This window comes from Coffea arabica, chromosome 3e (genome assembly GCF_036785885.1).
Source record: "Coffea arabica cultivar ET-39 chromosome 3e, Coffea Arabica ET-39 HiFi, whole genome shotgun sequence".
Lineage (NCBI taxonomy): Eukaryota > Viridiplantae > Streptophyta > Magnoliopsida > Gentianales > Rubiaceae > Coffea > Coffea arabica.
Genome location: NC_092315.1, coordinates 38,168,177 through 38,190,670, shown reverse-complemented (window position 1 = coordinate 38,190,670; position 22,494 = coordinate 38,168,177). Strand labels below are relative to the sequence as shown.

The window sequence follows — 22,494 nt, the reverse complement described above, 5'->3', positions numbered from 1 at the left end:
GATGAGAGTTCAAAAGGATAAGAAATTTTGTTTTAGGATCTTCTTCAATTTTTATCTTGTTAGAAACAGGAACCAAGTTAGCAAAAATGTCAGGCCAAATTTAGTCTATGTAAAGTGTAAACAAGAACTTCAATAGACAAGAATTTCACTGTTATATTACTTCCTGAATATAATGTTGCAGGATATGGAAACCATAACATCCAGCAAAGAAGAAAGACAATTATACTAAAAATCAACACAGCACACTATAACTGATATAGAAAACTCAACCAACTATGACTAAAATAGAGTTATGGATACTATTCATATCTACATTTGTTTAGGTAAATGTTAAAGTATGGATGCCCCTAATGCTTTCTTTCCCCTAATAGTGACGACGATGATGATAATAATGTGCAGAAAATCTTTTGCATTGTCATCATCATCATCGTCAGCATCATTATCATATTCATCACGGTTCTCATCCTCCTCCTCAATCTTTTCTTCCTTATCATTTTCATCCTCCATCTCACCATTATCTCTATCATCATCTTTATCATTATTTTTCTCTTCCTCATTATTCCAATTTTCATCTTTTGATACATCCCAAGAAAAAATATTTGGAATATCCAAATTATAACCATGAACATTAAAAAAGTCTATAAAACACAAGCCAATCATACTTCCATCAGTCACTTGGCTTGGATCACGTGGCTCAATTCGTTCCCAACTTGACTATAGCATATGAACTATTACAACAAATACTTTGAAATATGTAATGAACCTCCGAGAGATCTTATATTCAGTAATCACTTCATCAACTACTTGAAAATGGACAAGAAACACATTATTGTCAGAGATATGTTGAATTTGGACCACAATACATTTCAGACTTGTCGAAAAATTTGGATCCAACTCTTTCCCACCATCTGTTATGTAGTGTGTTTCATATCCAAGACAAGGCCACAAGACATGTGCTATGGCACTTATTGGTTGGCTTCCTTTATACAATTTGCTCAACTCTTTAGCAAAACTATAATATCCAATGGAGCTCCTTAAATTCATCTCATCCAGTATGCATTCGCTACCATCAATATTTCTCTCAACTATTGGAATGGTGAGACCAATCAGTTCATTTATATTTTCTAAATCATTCTCTCCTACATCAGGTCCATCATCTCTTCCATTATCCTCATCAAGTACCTCACCCCCAAATTTCCAATGATTAGTTGAAGGACTCCTAAGAGTAAAAAATGAAGAATCCGATGGAGAATCTGTCGCCATGATACATTCATATCCTACAATACAACATAATATAATGATGAATTGTTGTAGAATGAAAACTTTAATTCCTTTGACAAATTGAGCCTATATAGTCTAGATTAAATTCTCTCATGAAAAGGTCCAGTTACTGAATCGTCATAAAATTTGACTGAATCACTTTCTCAATTTCAGTAAAAATTGAATGAATCATAATATTAAACTAAAATATACTAATATTAACTAACAAATACACAAAGAAAATCATGTTTTTGACATCACATTAAAAAATAAGAGGGAAATAAAAAAAACATTCACTATTGAGGAGCATAGATTATATAGATTGCTTAATTGTTTGATCAATAACACATATTTACATGTTAAATATCTGAAAAACAAACTTCAATTCCTTGTGAAATCTATCTTCTAAATTGTCAAATTGAGCAGAATTATACTATTATGCAGAAATTTAAAATTTGTCATTTCTTTTCGACGGTGAAGTTAGATCGAATGATATTATAGAAAAGCAGAAGTGAACTAACTTATCATCAGACTCAATAGCTTCAAAGTTGAATTCGCACTCAAAAGTAAATAATAGCAAAGTCAAACAAGTTATTTTTCTCGAAAATTCAGAAAAAATTTTCAAACCAAAGAAAATGGCGGCTAAGGCATGGTGAAGAACTAGAGTTACCAGGAGTAGTCAGAGCATGAAACAACTGATCATAATCGACGAGGTTCTTCAACTGGAACCACGACTCTCCTTCACAACTTCTAAGCTCAAATTCCATCATCACAAGAGGAAAAAGCAGGAAAAAACCAAAGAAAATTCATCAGTTTTGACTTGATTAATTATCATCTTTCATCTAGTACTAAAAATACAGAACTAGATGAGTAATTGCTTACTTGAGCAGCATCAATCCTCCTCCTCCTCCTTGCATCTTCCAGGAAAACTTAGTGTGTGTCTGCATGTATGGAATGTGTGAGTGTGTGAGAGAGAATAAAAGGAGGGAGAATTTTGAATTTGGGAAGAGAAAATGGAATGAGAGAAATGAGAGATGCTGGTGTTTGCTTATTAGCTGAGTATTTATAGTTGTAGAAAAGATGGTTTTTGTTACAAATCTAATGCTATCATGATACAAGATTTGAATTTTTATGTGGTGGATAATATGTTGAGAAAACAAGGAAATTAAAGAGTTAAGGATAAGAAAAATATAAGAAGAGAGCTATTATTTCATTCACTCAAATGAAACTTCAGTTTTCTATCACTTTGTTACAAAAGGGGTAATCCGTATTTATAGGAGAAAGTATAGCAGCTAGTTTCTTCAAGATAGTGATACAATCTTACGTTTCGTGAGACGTGATGGCTTTATCGATAATCATGCAGCTTTATAAAAAATTATAATAATTTTATTGAAAGTCGTGCCATCTCTATCATTTCGAAAGTCGTGATAATTTTATCATCTCGAACAATATGAAATATTTGTCATCATCTAGGGGATAAGACAAATGTGATTGACATTTACAATATTAAATTATTCCATAACACTTCCCTTTGAATGTCTATTACATAAAAAATATGTCTTGTTAAAACCTTATTAAGAAAAAATTCAATGGAAAAAATCCTAATGAAGAAAAAAGAGTACACTATTCTTGTGTTCAAAATTCTCCCCCTGATTTAAACATCATTTGAGATCTCTTAGTCGATGCATTCCAATATTTTTCACCAATTTTTCAAATGTTGTAGTCAGCAATGCCTTAATCAATAAATTTGCTAGATTAATACTAGATCAAATATGTTGCACATCGATTTCACCATTCTTTTGCAGATCATGGGTAAAGAAGAATTTTGATAAAAATATGTTTTGTTCTATCTCTTTAAATATATCATACTTTCAATTGGGCTGTACAAGTTGCATTATCTTCATACAATGTAATCGGAGGATTTTCTTTTTCAAAAGATAACCCACTATTGTTTTGAATATAATGGGTCATTTATTTTAACCAAACACATTTTCGATTAATCTCATGAATTGCCATTATCTCAGTATGATTAGAAGAAGTAGTTGCTATTGACTATTTTGTAAATAGCCAAGAAATATCCAATTTGAGATCTTGTTTTATGTGGGTTAGATAAATATCCAGTATCGGCACAATCCAATAATTCATGTTGAGATTTATTTAAATAAAATAGGCCAAGATCAACTGTTCTTTGAAAATAAAAAAAATATATACTTAATACCATTCCAATGTCATCTTATAGGAGAGGAAATAAATCTTACTAATAGATTTATAACAAATGATATATCTGATCTTGTACAATTAGTAAGATACATTAGTACATAAATTGCACTGAGATATGGGACTTTAGCACCAAAAATCTCTTCATCTTCCGCTTTTGGTCTCAAAGGATACCTAATGATCATCGGGGTACTTAATGAATGAATTTTATCCATATAAAACTACTTTAACACCTTCTGGATATAAGCAGTTTGGTGGACAAAAATTTCACATTCTAAATGCTCAATCTGTAAATTAAGGTAAAATCTAGTCTTTCCAAAATTCTTGATCATAAATTCTTTCATCAAATACTCGACAATCTTCTGGACGTCTTTAGGAGTTTCAATTAAATTAAGATCATCAACTTACATTATAAAATTTAATCCATTTTTTTATAAAAATATATGGACATATTGGGTCATTGGTATAACCTTCTTTAATTAAATATTCACTGAGATGATTATACCACATACATTCAGATTGTTTAAACCCATACAAAGATCTTTGCAATTTTATAGAATAAATATTTTTGGAATTTGATTTACATGCTTTAGGTAAATCCTTAAGAAATTTTTATATAAATACCGTTATTAAGATTCCCATATAAATAAGTAGTGACTATATCCATTAGGCACATATCTAAATGTTCATACATTACTAAACTCGTAAGATATCTGAATGTAATCGTATCCAGGTGAATATGTCTCATCATAATCAAATTCAAGTCTTTGTGAAAATCATTAGACTACAAACCTTGCTTTGTATCTCACAATTTCATTTTTCTTATTTTTTTTCTTTAAAAATATCCATTTACACTTTCAGGTGTTCGAACGATAGGTTCAAAAACTTTTCTTTTAACTAATGAGTCCAATTTGGACTGAATAGTTTCTTTCCATTTCGGTCAATCATTTCTTCGCTGACAGTCATCAACTGATCGAGATTCATGATCCTCATCTTTTTTTCATAATTTTAAGTGCTACACTATATGTAAATATCATCAATAATTATTTTTTTCGGTTCTAACTTTTTCCTGTAGTGACAAAATTTATTAATATTTCAATAATTTCATCCTCGTCAGGGGTCTACTCTTCCGGAGCTAACTTTTCAGGAGGTTGAATTTTATCATTTGTAGTATTTTGAAGTCTATGATCAATTAGTGACATCTCAATTTTATTGTTATTTAATTATCCTTTCTTCCAACAATTTTTATCTTTGGAACCAAGAGATCTTCCACGCTTCATGCGTGTTTTAGATTAATTAACACTTGTAATTTGTTCTTTTGGAATATCAATTTTAATCGAAATATTTTTTGCAGGAATATATAATTTAGTAACTCTTCTGACGTTACTAAAAGCATCTGATAATTGATTTGCAATGTTTTGCAAATGAATAATTCTTTGAATTTTCAGTTTATATTATTTTGTACAAGGATCAAGGAAATATAATGATACTTTTTAAATAATTTTCTTTTTTGATTGATCCTTTTCTCCCCTTAATATCGAAAAGGGTAAAAAACAAAAAAACCACCCTGTGATAAACCTAATACACAGAAAAGTCTCCCATAGTTTCAAAATATACAACACAACTCCTCATGCTTTGAACTAAATTGTAAAGGTAACGGAATCCGTTAAACTTGACGGAAATGAACAAAATGACCAAAATGCCCTGATATAATAAAGCAAAAGACAACTCAAAAAAATCATTTGTTTTATTCTCTAAATAGAGAGAATTAAGGGTTAAGGGGTAGAATAGGTATATTTGATAAAAATTAGGTATAAAATTTTTTTTTTAGGTTCCAATAAGTCATTTTCGTTAAATTTAACAGATTCCGTCACCTTTACAATTTAGTTCAAAACATGAGGTGTCGTGTTGTATATTTTGAAACCATAAGGGGTTTTTTTGTGTATTAGGCTTATCATAGGGGGTTTTTTTGTTTTTTACCCTATCGAAAAATATGATTCATCAAAATGACAATATACAAATCTTGCAATAAATAAATCACCAGTTAATGGTTTAACATATTTAATTGTAAAAGGTGATTCATATCCAACATATATTTTCAATTTTCGGCCCAATTTACGTATGTTAGGGGGGGTACAATTGGAACAAAAACTGCACAACCGAAAGTTCTCAAATGAGAAATATTAGTCATATCACCAAACGCCAATTGTTGGAAAAAATAAGCATTATAACTTGTCGGTCTAATTCTCACAAGTGTTGCTGCATATAATATGGCATGCCTCCAAGTAGATAGAGGGAATTTATATCTCATTAGTAATGATATAGTAATTAATTTAGCCATTTAATAAATAATTCGATTAGATCATTTTGTATATGAACATAAGTTACAGGATGCTCAACAGCTATTTCAACTAACATGCAATATATAATCGTCTAAAGTATGTGACGAATATTTACCAATATTATTTAGATGAATTATCTTAATTGGATGATCAGAAAATTGTGCTCATAATATGAACATAAGTTACAGGATGCTCAAATATGCAATAATCGTCTAAAGTATATGACGAATATTTGCCAACATTATTTAGACGAATTATCTTAATTGGATGATCAGAAAATTATGCTCGTAATTTAATTATTTGAGCAAGCAATTTCACAAACGCCTAGTTGCGAGTAGATAATAAACATATATGTGACCATCTTGTTAATGCATTAATTAGTACTATAAAAAATCTGAATGATCCACATATATCACTATGAATTTGTTTTTGAAATGTAGGAGATTTAATTCCTACTTTTGCTGGTGATGGTCTAATAATTAATTTTCTTTTGAGTACAAACAACACATGAGAATTCATTAGAATTTAACACTTTTTGACCTTTTACTGAATGGCCATATGAATTTTCGATTGTTTGCCTCATCATTATAGAACTAAGATGTCCAAGGCAATCCTATTAAATCATAAAGTTATTGGGAATAGTAGACTTCTGATCTATTAGGTGATGTATTTCAGTTGTACTTATTTTTGTATAATATAAGCCTGAGGAGAGTGAAGGTAGCTTTTCTAATACATATTTCTTTCCAAAAATAATATTTGTAATTAATAAATATTCACTATTTGTCTCATTCATGGTCTCGATATGATATCCATTTCGGGGAATGTCTTTAAAATTTAACAAATTTTTTCGAAACTTAGTAAAAAGTAGTGCATTATTGATTGCAATTTTAGTTCTTTCAAGGAAAAATATAATGGCTCTTTTGGATCCTTCAATCAATTTGGCACTACCACATATAGTATTGACATTTGTTTTTCCTACATCCAAATGAAAAAAATACTTTTCATGTTTAAGTATGGCGTGTGTAGCTGCATTGTCAATGAAAAAAATGTCATCATCACCATTATTTAATTCAAAGTATTTGGCATCCATTTCTTCTTCAGCAAGAAATAAGCAAGGAAATAAAAGTAAACATTAATAAAGTCCATAAATTACATAACTCATAAAGTAAATTATATAAAAAATACAAAAATAATAAAAGAATAAAATTTAAACACTCATTGGGTATTTGTCACATCATTTTGCATCTTCAGGATGTGCAAAGAAATTGACAACGTCAAGATGTGTTAAATCAATATAGATATCATCATCATCATAAATATTCTTTTGATCGAGGAAATTTGTCTCAACATTTTTATTTTTTCTTTTCAATCACTTGATAAAGTTCAACAAGATACTCCACTGTACAACAGTTACTGGACCAATGGTCTTCCATGCCACATCTGTAACTTTTATTTTCATGATTTTTCTTCTCAACCAACTTCTGGCGATTATTTTGTTTCTTGCCATGGTTATGATCATGGTGGTAAGACATAAATTTATCACGATCACGCCCATGTTCTCGACCGTGGTCACATTCACAGCCTCTTCCACAACTACTGCCATGTCTAGAATGTGAAGATTGTGTCACATTTACTTCAAGGAACGGACTAACACCTGTTGGTCGGGACTTATGATTTTTCAATAATAATTCGTTATTTTGTTCAAACAACAAAAGACATTCATTAAGTTTAGAATATTTTTTAAATCCTTTCTCTCGATATTGCTGCTGCAAGAGCACATTCGAAACATGAAATGTGAAAAATATTTTATTCAACATATTCTCATCAATTATATTTTCACCACATAATTTTAACTGAGACATAATTCTAAACATGGTTGAATTATATACACTAACGGTTTTGAAATCTTGCAACTGTAGATGAATCTAGCCATATCTAAGTTTGGAAGAATGACCAACTTTAGGTAGTCGAATCTTTCTTTTAAATTATTTCAAAGGTCCAGTGGATTCTTGATCGTCAGATGTTTAGTTTTTAGCCCTTCATCAGGATGGTAATGAAGGAATATCATAACTTTTGCACGGTCTTGGCTTGTTGCATCATTATCTTTGGCAATGATTTTTCCATGACCCATGGATTTAAGATGAATCTCCACATCCATTGCCCATAATAAGTAATTTCTTCCAGAAATATCAAGAGGAATGAACTCTTGTTTTGTAAGGTTAGCCATAATCAAAATTGAAATGAGTTAAAGATGAGAAATATTACCTCGAAATTTACTAGAGGAATTGCCGAAGAAAATGCCTATTAGTTGGCTTGACACTGGCAGAATCTCGTGCTAATAACGTGTTATAAAACTAATACTATTATGATATAAGATTTGAATTTTTATGTGGTGGGTAATATGTTAAGAAAACAGGAAAATTAAAGAGCTAAAGATAAGAGAAATGTAAGAAGAGAGCTATTATTTCATTCACTCAAATGAAATTTCAGTTTTCTATCACTTTGTTACAAAGGAGGTAACCCTTATTTGTAGGACAATGTACATCACCTAGTTTCTTCAAGATGGTGATACAATATTCTCATAAGACGTGATAGTTTTATCAATAATCGTGCAATTTTATCGAAAGTCATAATAGCTTTATTGAAAGTCATGTCGTCTCTATCATTCAAAAGTGGTGATAGATTTATGACCTCAAACAATGCAAAATATTTGTCAATATTTAGGGGATAAAACAAATGTGATAGATATCCATAATATTTAATTATTTCATAATAGTCTTACACTTTTGCCAATTTTGTTTATTTATTTTTTTCTCGACTTTTTTTTTCCTTTTTCCAATTTTCAATGGTTATTCTAGTGATCTAGTTGCGTAAGATAGTATAGTCTATTGCTTTCTTTTGTAATTTTTTTTTTTCACATGTAAGGCCCAAAATTTTTATTAAATATTTTATTCAGTTAGTAAAATTTATATTCTTATTAAAACATTTTTAATAGTATGAATTTGGAATTTTGGATCGTAAAGTTGGATAACAAGTTTGGATAGAGTATTATTTGAAATATTATTTGGAATAATTATTGTAGCACTTTTTATGATGTGATGTATGTAAAATAAAAATATGATTGAGAATATAAAAATGTGAATTGGAAAATGTGTTTATGATGCAAGCAAAATATTATTTGAAAAAATTTGCTATTCGAATGCTTCAGTGTTCAACTTTGACTTGTTCATAAATTGAGCCAGATTGAAACGAGTTTTCTTCGAGCTATGCTCTTTTGAGTAGATTGAATTTTGTTTTATGTGAGCTTCAATTTCATGCTCAACGAGCTAATTTCAAGTTGAGTTTGAAACTTTACCGAATAGAAATGTTATCTATTTTTGACTTTGTTAGTTGGTAAATAAAAGTTGGGTAACAAAATGATGAAACTAAACGTGAAACATTAGATTTGGAAGGTAAATGAGTTTAATTAAATCGAATACTCTACTGTTCAAGATAAATTTGTTCATTTATTGAGCCAAACTCAAATGAAATTTAATCAAATCGAACTTGAATAGCTTGAATTTTTCATATGTAATGAGCTTCAATTATCTTGTTCATGTTTCATTTTACCAGTTGATAAATCAAATTTGAATGATCCCTTAATAAATAAAACTCAATTCAATAGAGCTTAGTCGTAAGCTTAATAATTCATTTTCAGCCCGACATTAAATAAAAGCTAATGAAAAGTTTGGAACCGTATGAGTGACAAGGATTAGTCAAAATAAGAAAAGGTACTAGAAACTGGATAGCTTTGTGTAGCCATAATAAAATTTTATTGGGTTAAAAACAAAAAAACCCCTGTGATATACCTAATACATAGAAAATTTCCCATAATTTCAAAACGACACCTTATGTTTTGAATTAAATTATAAACTAACAGAATTCGGTAAACTTAACGAAAATGATGGTTTCGACTGTTAAACTTACCGGATTTTATTAAGTTTATCTGATTCCGTTAAGTTTTTCGTTAAGTTTATCAGATTCCATTAAATTTACCGAATTCCATCAATTTTACAATTTAGTTCAAAATATGAGGTGTCATTTTGTATGTTTTGAAACCGTGGAGGGCTTTTCTATGTATTAAGTATATCACATGGGCTTTTTTGTTTTTAACTCAATTTTATTCGTTCGGCAAAACATTGAATAAACTAGCTTTAATCAGCTTTATTGCCAAGGGAAATTTGCTAAACAAGAATTATGCAATACTGAAGAATTTCCATGAATTTATTCATTCAAGCCGACTTGGATGAGCCTGTGAGTTGCATATCAATTGCCCCTGTGAAATGGCCTAAAGAAATGAAAAACTTTGATTGTCAAATATAATACATTAAAATTGAGGGATATTTCAGGATCAAAATCACAAGCATTGATTACTTAGAGTTGTTCTGATGTACGGTACAGAGCCTAAAAACAAGCAAATATTCCCCAAAATAAAAAACTTGCAAAAGCTTCTGTAGACTCTATTTAGTATCTCACAAACTGCCGCGTATTATCTTCAACCACCCTCCCATAAGGGTTGCTTTTGCTGAAACTGTGCCATTTTCCCACAATTCTGCGCCTTTTACTCCAAAATTTTAATGCGTTGCTGTCTATCTTCAGATTTACATTTGGAATCTTAGATAAACCAAATGAAGCAGCCACAGCCTGCAGAAGTTAGATGAGCATTGAAATGTAAGCATTGTGAAAAAAGTAGTCCTGCCTCTCTTGCATGCTATTTTGCACGCTTCTCAAACTTTGTGTATACCCAATTGCAATCTGAAAGCACTTTTCACATGCTTTACAATCTTTTCCATAGAAGTTAAGGGGTCTTATCCTTTTATGCAATACTTTCATCCTATTATACAGTATGCAGTCTGCCCTTAAGACGGTGATCGAGGTTAATCCAGAAATTGAAACCTCAGGCAACTTGTAGCTAGTCAGGGTTCTTGTGCAGAAAATTTGAACATTCAATAGTGCTTGTAAATATTGGTATTTATAACTATCAACTTAGCTTAACAGGAACCATATGGTAACCAAAACCAAAATCCCAATTCAGGATAAACTTGCATGGATCCAATAGCTTAGAGTCACAATGACTTGGGATGAATAACATGATGACATTCCACATTTATCTGAAGTACAAAATAATATGTTGGAGCAAGGATACCAAGATCAGATATCTGCAGATTCAATCGATGAACATTGAAGATATCCTTCATGGAATGTGAGTGACAAGCAAGAATGTAGGATTTATATGCATCTTTGGCTGACTTGTTTAAATAATAGTTGTTTGCAATCAACTTCTCCTGCATAAACCACCACAACACACTGATCAAAGCCCTAAATGAGACAGAGTATGACTGAGGACCTGAATACTGTGTAGGTCCTAACAATTCTTGAAACCTAGCTAATCAGAATTACCAAATGAGGCTGCACATTTTTCAGCTTCTTTTCATCAAATTCGTATTCTGTGAGTGGTACTTTTGCAGCCTCGTATCAAATATAATGACTTTAGTAAGTAATGGTTCGAATCAAAATCGATACAGCACTTTCATAGGGAGCGAACAAGAAGATGAAATGTGGGAAAACAGTGAGCTATTTCTGAAAGTAACTGGTAATGTTTTGCATTGTTGCTTATGAAACCTAATATTTTCTTCCTTTAGATTTCTCTACTAGTAATTTTCTGAAAGTTTAGATTACTGATGTAAAGCAGTCAATCTGTGGTACAATGAGCCAAAGAAATTGGCCTCGGACGGGGGCCGGCGGGCCGGGGGGGAGCTTTGCTTTAACTGACTCTCCCGTGTCTTCACATATTCCAAAAACATGAGAAACTAAAAAGACTGGATTTTGGGATCTTGTTAGACCTCCATCTAATATGAACTAAGTAAGCCAAGAGATTCAGTCCAAAATTTAGTTTACCTATCTCAAGTCACCCTTGTGGTTGATAAGATTTTAAGTTTTTGGAACAAGTCCTACTAAGAAAACGCTCCCATGTTTATTGAGGCATTCATCAACTGTATTCTAGTTCAACTTCCAAATTAGAATTTAGTGGGAAATACAGTTATAATATGCAGCAACACCTTTAGCTGGCACAGAAATTGCAGTTCCTCTGGAATCAAAACAAGTAGAGCATTGCCTTTTGCACCTTCCCCACGTGCTGTTCGACCAACCCTGTGAATGTATTTCTGCATAAAATGACATAAGAAACTCTTAAGTATTATAAAAAAATGAAGCTGCCACAATTAGAACCATTTCAAAGAGTCCTGAACACCTTTGGCTCCTTTGGGGGATCATACTGCACAATCCAATCCTACAAGAAGAAAAAGAAGACTATGCTTAGCAATAATTCCTAATATTACTCTAGTCAATTGCGATGTGCCAGCTGTAGACTCGCAAGCACTCTCTCCCTCCCTCTGCCCCCCTTCCAGGCACGGATTTAAGGGGGGGCTGGTGGGGGCTTAAGCCCCCCCCAAGCCGCCGGAAAATCCCCTATATATAGGGGATTCCGGCGGCCAGCCCCCACCAGCCCCTACCAGCCCCCCCTTAAATCCGTGCCTGTCCATGTCCATGGCTCCATGCCTGATGCCTCCATGAATGCTGCAGAGGACCTCAAGAATAGCTGGGCCTGGAAAGCCGCTGCCAGCACTGCTGAGTCTGCTGACTGCTGAGGTCCGAGGAAGAAGATGACCCAATTTATGTTGAATTTTTTTTTTGCCCTCTAAATACAAAACGACGTCGTTTCACTTTTAGTGGAACGATGTCGTTTTGTATAATGAGGGAAAAAAAAAATACATCAGATGAAGCCCTAAGGCTTCATCTGATGCAAAAGCACGCCGCGTCGCCGCCAATGCCAAAGGCCAAAGGGCAAACAACTGAAACAAGACTCCAAGTCTCCAACTCCAAGAAGAAGACGCCACTCACGCCAGGCTCCAAGAACTCCAAGAAGCTTCAGTTGAGAACTTGAGATTCTACCATCCTGCTTCAAGCCTTCAATTCAAGGCTCCAAGACTCCAACTCTCCACCATTCCATTCACATAAATCTTTTAGGTTAGTTTTTTGGTTTAAATTACAATATTCATCTTTATATTTTTGTTAATTATATGTTTAAATTATTTTTGAATTTTGAGTATCTTGATATTAATTTGATTAAGATTAATTTTTATTTAGTTTATGTTAATGTAATTTAAGAATTTGAAAGATTACATTAAAAAATTTAATGATATTAAATTTAAATTAGAAATTAGTTTAGAAATTGTATAGATTTTAGGTTGTATTTAGTTTTTAAAATTTTGTTAGTTTTATATTTGAAATTTTAAGAATTAATTATGTGAATTAGAAATTTTGAATGTAAATATAAATTCAAAATTTTATGAGATTGAATTAGAAATTATATGGGTATTTAGTTGTACCTTATTTTAACTTTTTGATAATTTTATATAATGAATTTTATAAATTGAGAAATATAAGTAATATGAATTTATTATTAAATTAAAGAATTATTTATATGAATTTTAAATTAATTGATTATTGAATTGCATAATTTTATTGAATTTAACCACAATTATTTAATTGTGACAGAAAATGGAGAGATTCTTTAAACCTAAACGAGTCCGTAGTGGTGAATCTTCAAATGAGCCTAATATTAGTGAACCAGTTCAAAATCAATCTTGTGTGGAATTGAATTTAAATGATATTGTTAGTGATCCGGGATTACGAAAATCAGTTGAGAAATTTGATATTTCTCTTCGAGACCATGTCCGAAGAGAGTATTTGACTAGGGGACCTTGCCAACCGATTGGCCATATGTATCCAAAAACATCATTTGGTCAACAACATAGAAGTTTCCAAGATATTTGGTATCAAAAGTTTGTATGGTTAGAGTATAGCATATCGAAAGATGCGGCGTTTTGCTTTTGGTGCTTTCTTTTCAAAACACAAAATAAGGGAGGTCGATATGCAGAGGATGCCTTTACAAAAACGGGATTCAATAATTGGAAAAAGGCAATGGAAAGATTTAATGAACATATTGGAGCTGTGAATAGTTGCCATAATGATGCTAGAATACAGTTTGAAAGTTTTCAAGATCAAAGGCATAGTGTGTCAAATGTGCTACGATCTTGTGGGCGCGAAATAGATATTGCATATCGCACCCGTTTAACTGCTGCTCTGGATGTGACCCGCTTTCTTTTGAAGCAAGGATTGGCTTTTCGTGGAAATGATGAGTCAACTAGTTCTTCAAATAGAGGCAATTTTCTTGAATTGTTTGATTGGTATAGCCAGCGAAATACTGAGATTTTTGAGGTTGTAAATCAAAATGCTCCTGCAAATAATCAACTAACTTCTCCAATGATTCAAAAAGATCTGGCACATGCTTGTGCCTCAGAGATCACAAGTGTTATAATCAATGATATTGGAGACAATTATTTTTCCCTAATAGTTGATGAGTCTCGAGACAGTTCAGTGAAAGAGCAAATGGGAGTTGTTTTGAGATATGTGAACAAAGAAGGGCGTGTGATTGAACGTTTCCTTGCAATTGTACATGTGTCTGACACCACATCTCTTTGTTTGAAAGATGCAATTGATTCTTTATTCGCGCAACACGGATTATCATTATCCAAATTGAGAGGTCAAGGATATGATGGAGCTTCAAATATGCGAGGTGAGTTCAATGGTTTGAAGGCCCTTATATTACAAGAAAATCCCTATGCGATGTATATTCACTGTTTTGCTCACCAACTCCAGTTAGTTATTGTTGCTGTTGCTAAGGGAAATATCATTATCAGTGAATTCTTTGTCTATGTCTCTATGATTGTCAATTTAACTGGAGTATCATGTAAAAGGAGAGATCAATTAAGACAAATAGAACATGATAAGATTGTTGCACTTTTAGACAGTGGAGATATTATTAGTGGAAAAGGCAAAAATCAAGAAACTAGTTTAGCAAGACCAGGGGATACTCGTTGGGGATCACACTATCTAACATTACTTCGTCTATCCTCTATGTGGGCTTCGGTGATTGGAATATTGGGAAATATACAAGATGATGCCTCCACTTCTGACAATAGAGGTATGGCCAGGGGTTTGATTGATAGAATGAATGATTATGAGTTTGTTTTTGCATTGCACCTGATGAAGTATTTATTGGGAATCACAAATGACTTGTCACTTGTTTTGCAACAAAGGGATCAAAATATTGTCCAAGCCATGAGTTTGATTGATACTATGAAATCTCAATTGCAAGACTTTAGGGAAGAGGGATGACAAATAATTTTAGATGAAGTCAACAATTTTTGTGAGTTGAATATGATTCCCGTGATTGATATGGAAGACAGTATAGCAATCCGTGGCAATGCCAGGCGCAGTCGCAGAGGTCAAACCATCACTAATTTTCATCATTATCGCGTGGAAATTTTTTGTGAGGTATTATTTTTGAAATTATTATTTCATTACATTTGTTACTTGTTAGCAGATTTTCTTAGTTATTAATTTTATTATTGTTGTGATGTCAGGTTGTTGATTTAATTATACAAGAGATGAATAATCGTTTCTCGGAAGTTAGCACGGAATTGCTTAGTTGCATAGCATGTCTTGATCCAAAAAGTTCTTTCTCTCAATTCAATGTGCAGAAACTACTCCGTCTTGCTGATTTATATCCTGAAGACTTCTCAAGTAACGATTATTTATATCTTGAGTCTCAACTTCGAAATTATATTTATAATGTGCAACGCGATCCTCAATTTTCAGAAGTTGGAGATTTGGGAAGTCTTGCTCAACAAATGGTTAAAACTGGTAAAAATACAGTTTTTCCATTTGTTTATCGTCTGATCCAGTTGGCATTAGTTCTACCAGTTGCGACTGCTTCTGTTGAAAGAGTATTTTCTGCAATGAATATTGTCAAGACTGATTTGCGCAACAAAATGGGAGACGAGTGGATGAATGACTGTCTGGTTGTATACATCGAGAAGGATATTTTTGCAACAATTGAAAATGAGCAAATATTGCAACGTTTTCAACGGATGAAGACTCGCAGAATGCAATTGCCTCCTCTTCGTTATTCGAGTGCAACAACTACCAATACTTCAAGTGTTAATCAATAACAAATTTTTGGGTATGTATAATTATATGTTTTTATTATTTTTATAATTATTGATTCTAAATTTTACTTATTAAATATATTTATTTCGTCACAAAAAAAAATTTTTAATACACTTCAGCCCCCCCAAAAATAAATTTCTGGCTCCGTCCCTGCCCCCTTCAATATATGTAGTGTTGAAAATCAGTAGGAGGGCTGAATGTTCAGACATGAGGTGTGGTAGCAAGGGTCAGTAGAGAATCATACCACGGCAGGGATGTCCAGACCACGTTCAGCAACATCTGTACATAACAATATCCCTTTCTCTGCTTTGCGAAAGTCATCCAGAGTGGAGTTTCGTTTGTGCTGCTTCTTCTTTCCATAAATATCATGGCAATCAATGCCTATGTACTTGAGAAGATCAGAATAGAACTTGACAGAATCACATGAAGAAAAGAAAACCATCACTTTCTTTGATGAATTCCTCTTTAAAAAGGAATAGAGAAGAGTAAATCTCTTTTCACTTGGAATGACACAATATCCTTGCTTCAGACCATCATTGGTGACCTAAAAGTCCAAAGTACGTTAATCTTATTACATCATTAGTTTCCTACAAATGCTGGAGGAAAAGCACAACGTAACTTACCTTCTTCTGTTCATCATCAACACCAATGTAGATGAGGTTCCCCTGAAGGGATAAGCGTGCGAGATCATAAACCTGAAAAATGTGTACTTGTTATTTAAATCCAACTAACAGCAAGGACAGAGATATTGTTGTTCCTTGGCAGCATTCTACAGATAAAAAAATATAAATAAATGCTTCAAAAATGAGAAAATTACTTCTGCCCATTCAGTTTTTATCCTTTCATTTCAGCATAGGAAAAGGTGAAGGTAAAATCTTATTTACTTTTGAAGGTACAGAATTCGATGCTTAAATTCTATCCTTGAAACACATAAAAGATGAGACCATGCAAATTATGGCAGTGATTGCAGTTACCTTCACTGTCTGTGTGGCAGAGAAAAGAGCTGTTTGCCTTTTCTGCATTCGAAGTAGGATGTTATCAGTTGAAGATTAGCACAAAGGCTAACACAAATATCAGCTAGCTTATAGTTAGCCATCTATGCGACTGAAAACAATTTCTTTCAAGAATATCACAGAGCTCATTTGTAAAAAGTTGCCATAATGGCTGCATAATGAAGTACATGCTATATTCTACCACATCCCCGGTGAATAACTATCTCAAGCAAGTTCAACCAACCAGTAACTAAAAAATGTTCCTCTAGTCCTTTCTTTCTTTCTTGTTCTTTTTTGTTTCATTTGTAAACCCATGGACATAAACTTCTAACTTGATTAAGAGTGTCTGGTTCACGCAATTATACCTGTGGCAAGATATTAACAATTTTCCTTATTTCTTCTTCAAAATTGGCTTCCAATATCCTATCCGCTTCATCAACTATGAGGAACTGCAAGTAAAAAACTAATCAAGAAGTTAGTATACCCAAAAATCATTAATACGTGATAGATAGATAGGTCTCTGAAAAAAAACCTGCAGTTTTCATGCCAAATAGGCAGACTTGAATAACATGCATGTGTTCAGGGTTGACAGTAAAAAATTGAAGATGAAAAAACTAACAATCGTAAAATCATGTTGAAGCCACAGAAGATAACAACAATCCATCCTAAAATCATATAAATATGCACTATCTGCACATCAAAATTACATATACTCATCAGTTTCTGAAGCAGCATTCGAGAGTGTAACCTTGAGATATTAGCTTATAAACAAATCTAAAGTAATCACAAACTTCTGACACTCAACAACACACAAAGAGTGTGCAGCAGTAGCTGCAAATTGCTGTGACACAATTAAGCAATTTTTCAATTCAAATTCACAGTTGATATCTCATCTTTCAGAAAGGTAGTGCATTTTGTAAAGATAAGTAGATACGAATGACAGCATCTATTCATATGAATTAGTTGAACCTTTAGATTTCTGTATGTAAAATCCTTTGTGTTTTGTAGATGATCTAAGAGCCGACCAGGTGTTGCTATTAACAGGTTCACTCCTTTTACAAGACGTACCGCCTCTTCCTTCAGAGACGAACGACCCAAACCTCCAATTACCAAGCCAAGAGTCTGTGAATGATACTTGAGAAGCTCTTTTGCAACAGTGTGAGTCTGCTATTCATAAACTAACAGTTAGAAACCGAAAATCTTTGGTGAGGAAAGCCATCAAATTCAAATCTTGGTAAGAGCTTGTTGATTTGGTAGAAAAGTAATGCTAAAGTGCATTTAATGAACAATCAAGGTGCTGATTTCCAGCAAAAAACTTTCTTTCTTAGGTGGTTTTGTTCTAGTGATTGGGTACTATCAGTTACATTGAGAATAAACTAAAGTTGAAACTGTTATTTTCGATTAACTTTAACCTATGTTTAATTTAGGGTACCAATACCATAGAAAGAGAGAAATACCATTCACTCATTTCCTAGTTGAACCACCAAAACAAAAGGATACAGGAGATTTTAAGCTGATAGCTAGAAAATTATAATAAGAAAGAACTGTGGTCTGCCACATAGAGAGATTCAAGTTTCAATTTATTTTCATAGAATAGCATAGCTAGGAATATTCTTCACCTGAATGGCCAACTCTCTGGTGGGACATATGACAATTGCACCAGTCCCTCGGTGAGGAGTAAATTGAGTTTGATACAACAACTCCACAGCAGGTATCAAGAAAGCAAGTGTTTTCCCAGATCCTGTTCTTGCAGCTCCTAGAACATCTTTTCCATCTAGAAGGGCCGGAATTGCTCTTGCTTGAATCTTCAATTACAAGAACAAAATAATCCAAATTTGAGAGAATCTTAGTTATTTAAAAACTGAAGATCAGAAAGGAGAACACATAATGATTTTGAGTAGGGAGGTACAGAAAACGAGAACGTAGTGGCTAATACATATGTGTAGTCGTCCCTATCCAGATAAACTAAAGACTATTTAAGATGACCATTAGACAACGAAATATGGCAACTATGAGCCACTCCATCTTTATGGTAAATCCATTGACAACCATGAACTAAATTAGAGATGAGACAGAGATAAATCTCAAGTGCCAGTTTGCTAGCAAACTATTCATGTTACACTCTGTCATCCAACATCAATCCCCCTACAAAAACACACCAAATACACAAACCTGCCCTGTTTAATTAGTCTTCTTTACTCATTCACCATATTCAAATACACAAGGCTGCAATACATTTTGTGCCTGTGCCATCAATCTTAACCAGCCCCCAATTTTTTTAATTATTTTTTTAGCACTAAGCCCCAGTTTCAGTCTGAATTCGGCAAAAATATTTTAATTCTAGCACTAGTTGTGATATGTACAGAAACGAAACCAAGTATATAGATCAGCCCTGATCAATTAATCTTCTTTATTCATTCACCAAAGCCATTTTTTCATTTTTTTGGGATTAAAGCCTCAAAGAACAACAACTTTAACGAATGCAGATAGATAATCTAGCAAAAATAGGAGTTAAGGTTTATCTACCTGAGTCATATACTTGAAACCCATGTCAGCAATAGCTTTCGTAGTTGATTCTGCTAATGGCAACGACGTAAACAAATCCATGCTCATAATGTCTGACTCTTTCTTTTGCTCTTTACCCATCTCCTCCACTTGATCCTCACTAATTCTTTCTCCTTCCCCGTATTTTCCTGCTTGGTTTTGCTTTCTCCAGGTTTCTCTTTTGCGTAACGGGGTCTTTTGCGTTTCTTCATCATCATCTTCATAGCCACAACAGGACCAACTCCAAGAATTCGTGCAACTTAGTCTGTGGCCGCTCTTTCCTTCTTGATTCCGAGAATATGTATACATGCACATATATACATGTTACGCACGGGTGAGGGAAAAAAAGGGTTCCCTTGAGCTTTAAGCAAATTACAATTAAAGCCTTGAGGTTTGCAAATATCAAAAAAGGTTCCCCGTTATCATATACTATTTGTGACAGAGGGATAATATCATAAACCTCCCTTGAGGTTTCTACTAATATCACTTGGCATTTTTGAGATTTTAAAAATATCACTTACCTCTCCTGATTATTACAAAAAGACTATATTAGCCCTTATGATACATAATTCACATGTCAAATAAATCAAACTGAAAAAAAGTCACTTTCTTCACTTTCTTCTTTCTCCAACATTTTCTCTTGCTCATTTTTTTGGAAGTCTATGTGATTTTTTATTTGTAAATTATAGTACATTTAAATTATGCGTCTTTTGCTTTTTATGATTGTGATAGGGTGAGGTATAATTTCATTGTTTATTTTGAGTTAACTTTTATAATGATTAGTACAATTTAAAGGTTTGAACATGGGTTGAGAAGAATTTGGAAAAAAAAATATAAAGTTCATAAAAAATTTATTTTGAGCATATAGAGTTAAATTGGTGATAGTGTATTTCTTTGTAAGTATCTTTTTAATTTTTTAAATATATATATTTTTGGACTATACTATTGTGATGTTTTGGCAGTACTACTAGAAATTGTTTTTTTAAGCGATAGTTTTCTTCAAGTAAACAAAGTGGCTTTGGAGTATTTTCATTTAGTAAGTAAAAGGATAGTTTAGATGATATTTTGTTTCTAATTCACCTACTTAAAATCGTGACCCAATCATTTATACAAGTAAAAAAAATTATACTTTGAACCATCTTCATAATCCACATTAATAACATGCGTCGATAATCCCATTGACCATAGTGAATTACATTTCTTGTATTTGGAAGCCATTGAAAAAGAAATGAAGCCCAAGCTAAAATGTCCAAGAAGAGCAAAATAAATGTCTGGTAGATTTCTAAATTTGTGGCCATCCCAAAATGAAGTTAAAAGAAAAAGTACTGCGGATTATGCTGATTTATTTACATACAACGCCACTTTCATCTTTTCTGTTTCAGAGTGAATATGGCAATATAATATATTGCACCGACATCTACAAGAAGCCAGCTTTCAATCATCCCGCTCTGAAGAATCACAAGATCCAGGTTTGTCTAGTATATCTTGTTTGTTCTAGGAAGTCTCGATTTATGAAACTTGTGATGGTTATATATGTGAGCCAACTAATTATGCCATTTCTCCTATTCAGATGAAACCGAGCTTTGTACCAACAAAGGCCATAACCGCAGTAGCAAATACAACTAAAACGCCTGAACAAGGAAAAACAAACATTTCCACGGCTGAGACAACACAACTGTAGCAGAGAAGTGGAAGTTGTCCCAAGCGGAAGGTCCCCATTCGGCGGATGCCAATATACAGTGCATATGAAGCAAGGAAGCCTCGGTTCTGCAATCAGAGTGAGCAGTGCACCAATGACACAGCAATCAAACTTCTTGAGAAGAACCGCCCGGTAACGCAAGTTTTAACTCTAGTAATAGCTAGTGAGAAATGCACCAAGAAAGTATATATGAATTAAGTGAATTCATTTTAATTTCATATATAATGCACATAACAATTGATCAGCATCTGCCCAATGATTTATTTTAATTGAATTGTCAAATCAGTTGGCAGTGGTGCATATGCATGTCAAGGAGCATACGTATATGAGGATCCATAGAGCTAGAGAAGGTCCAATAACATCCCACGTATATAATTAATGTGATGATCCATTTTAAGTTATTATTACTGAATGGATGGATGGTGGATTCTTGGAGTATATTACTAATAACCCTTATAATTTTGTATATCATCACACTTCATTTTTAACTTAAATATTCACATAACCTTCCTTATAATTGTATGTAAATCAAATCAGTTGGCAGTGGTGCATATGCATGTCAAGGAGCATACGTATATGAGGATCCATAGAGCTAGAGAAGGTCCAATAACATCCCACGTATATAATTAATGTGATGATCCATTTTAAGTTATTATTACTGAATGGATGGATGGTGGATTCTTGGAGTATATTACTAATAACCCTTATAATTTTGTATATCATCACACTTCATTTTTAACTTAAATATTCACATAACCTTCCTTATAATTGTATGTAAATTAAAAAATGGGCGAAAATCACACTTCTTTTTTATCTTGCATATATACATGAACTTGCTTATGATTGTATGTAAATTGGAATTTTGGGCAAAAAGCGCATCAGTTTACAGTGATTGATCTAGACAAAGCTATGAATATGCACATGGTAAAATTATAACATCCATAACCCTTTATGATTTTGCATAATTCCCTATAATTTTGTACATATCACATAATCCTCCAATAGTTTTATGCAAAATAGTTAGGTTCTCATTCTGTTTAGTATTTAAGTAAGGATAATATTCGCATTTTAAGTCACCACATTATGTAGGTTATTTTTTGTTAAATATCTACTTTACAGAAAATCATAAGGGATTATGTCGATCTCTGAAATGTTAGGGTTTCATGCGGTAATTAATGTATGAAATCAGGGGTCATTAGTAATTTACCCTAGATTCTTGTTTTTGTTAAGCAAGGGAATGCAACTTCAATTACTATTGCTGTAGAAACTAGAAACTTATTTTATGAACCGTCAACGCAGTTTTCCTGAAGAATTATGCCATGTGAAA

At 32.8% G+C, this 22,494-nt stretch overlaps 3 protein-coding genes across 4 annotated transcripts; 1 reads left to right on the top strand and 2 right to left on the bottom strand.

Annotated features, from left to right (window-relative positions):
- Positions 1–556: 556 nt before the first annotated feature.
- LOC140038726 (uncharacterized) lies at positions 557–2,522 on the bottom strand. 2 transcript variants are annotated; one of them, XM_072084009.1, is made up of 3 exons: positions 2,143–2,522; positions 1,931–2,010; positions 557–1,277 (listed from the first exon to the last, which is right to left on the bottom strand). In XM_072084009.1, exons 1-3 carry the CDS (start codon positions 2,205–2,207, stop codon positions 715–717), a joined length of 708 nt encoding a protein of 235 aa, XP_071940110.1. In that variant the 5' UTR covers positions 2,208–2,522; the 3' UTR covers positions 557–714. The 2 variants fall into 2 exon arrangements, with proteins under 2 accessions (XP_071940110.1, XP_071940111.1); XM_072084010.1 differs by having other exon boundaries at positions 1,931–2,007.
- Positions 2,523–10,322: 7,800 nt separating this feature from the next.
- On the bottom strand, positions 10,323–19,783 carry LOC113737599 (ATP-dependent RNA helicase HAS1-like). Its single transcript, XM_027264804.2, has 12 exons — positions 19,451–19,783; positions 18,544–18,729; positions 17,894–18,088; positions 17,290–17,373; positions 16,907–16,948; positions 16,556–16,627; positions 16,177–16,476; positions 12,109–12,147; positions 11,918–12,022; positions 11,259–11,327; positions 11,026–11,143; positions 10,323–10,510 (listed from the first exon to the last, which is right to left on the bottom strand). Exons 1-12 carry the CDS (start codon positions 19,781–19,783, stop codon positions 10,323–10,325), a joined length of 1,731 nt encoding a protein of 576 aa, XP_027120605.2.
- On the top strand, positions 12,398–16,072 carry LOC113737177 (uncharacterized). Its single transcript, XM_027264439.2, has 3 exons — positions 12,398–12,884; positions 13,416–15,257; positions 15,347–16,072. The coding sequence occupies exon 2, from the start codon at positions 13,419–13,421 to the stop codon at positions 15,096–15,098; it is 1,680 nt and encodes a 559-aa protein (XP_027120240.2). The 5' UTR covers positions 12,398–12,884; positions 13,416–13,418; the 3' UTR covers positions 15,099–15,257; positions 15,347–16,072.
- Positions 19,784–22,494: the final 2,711 nt, after the last annotated feature.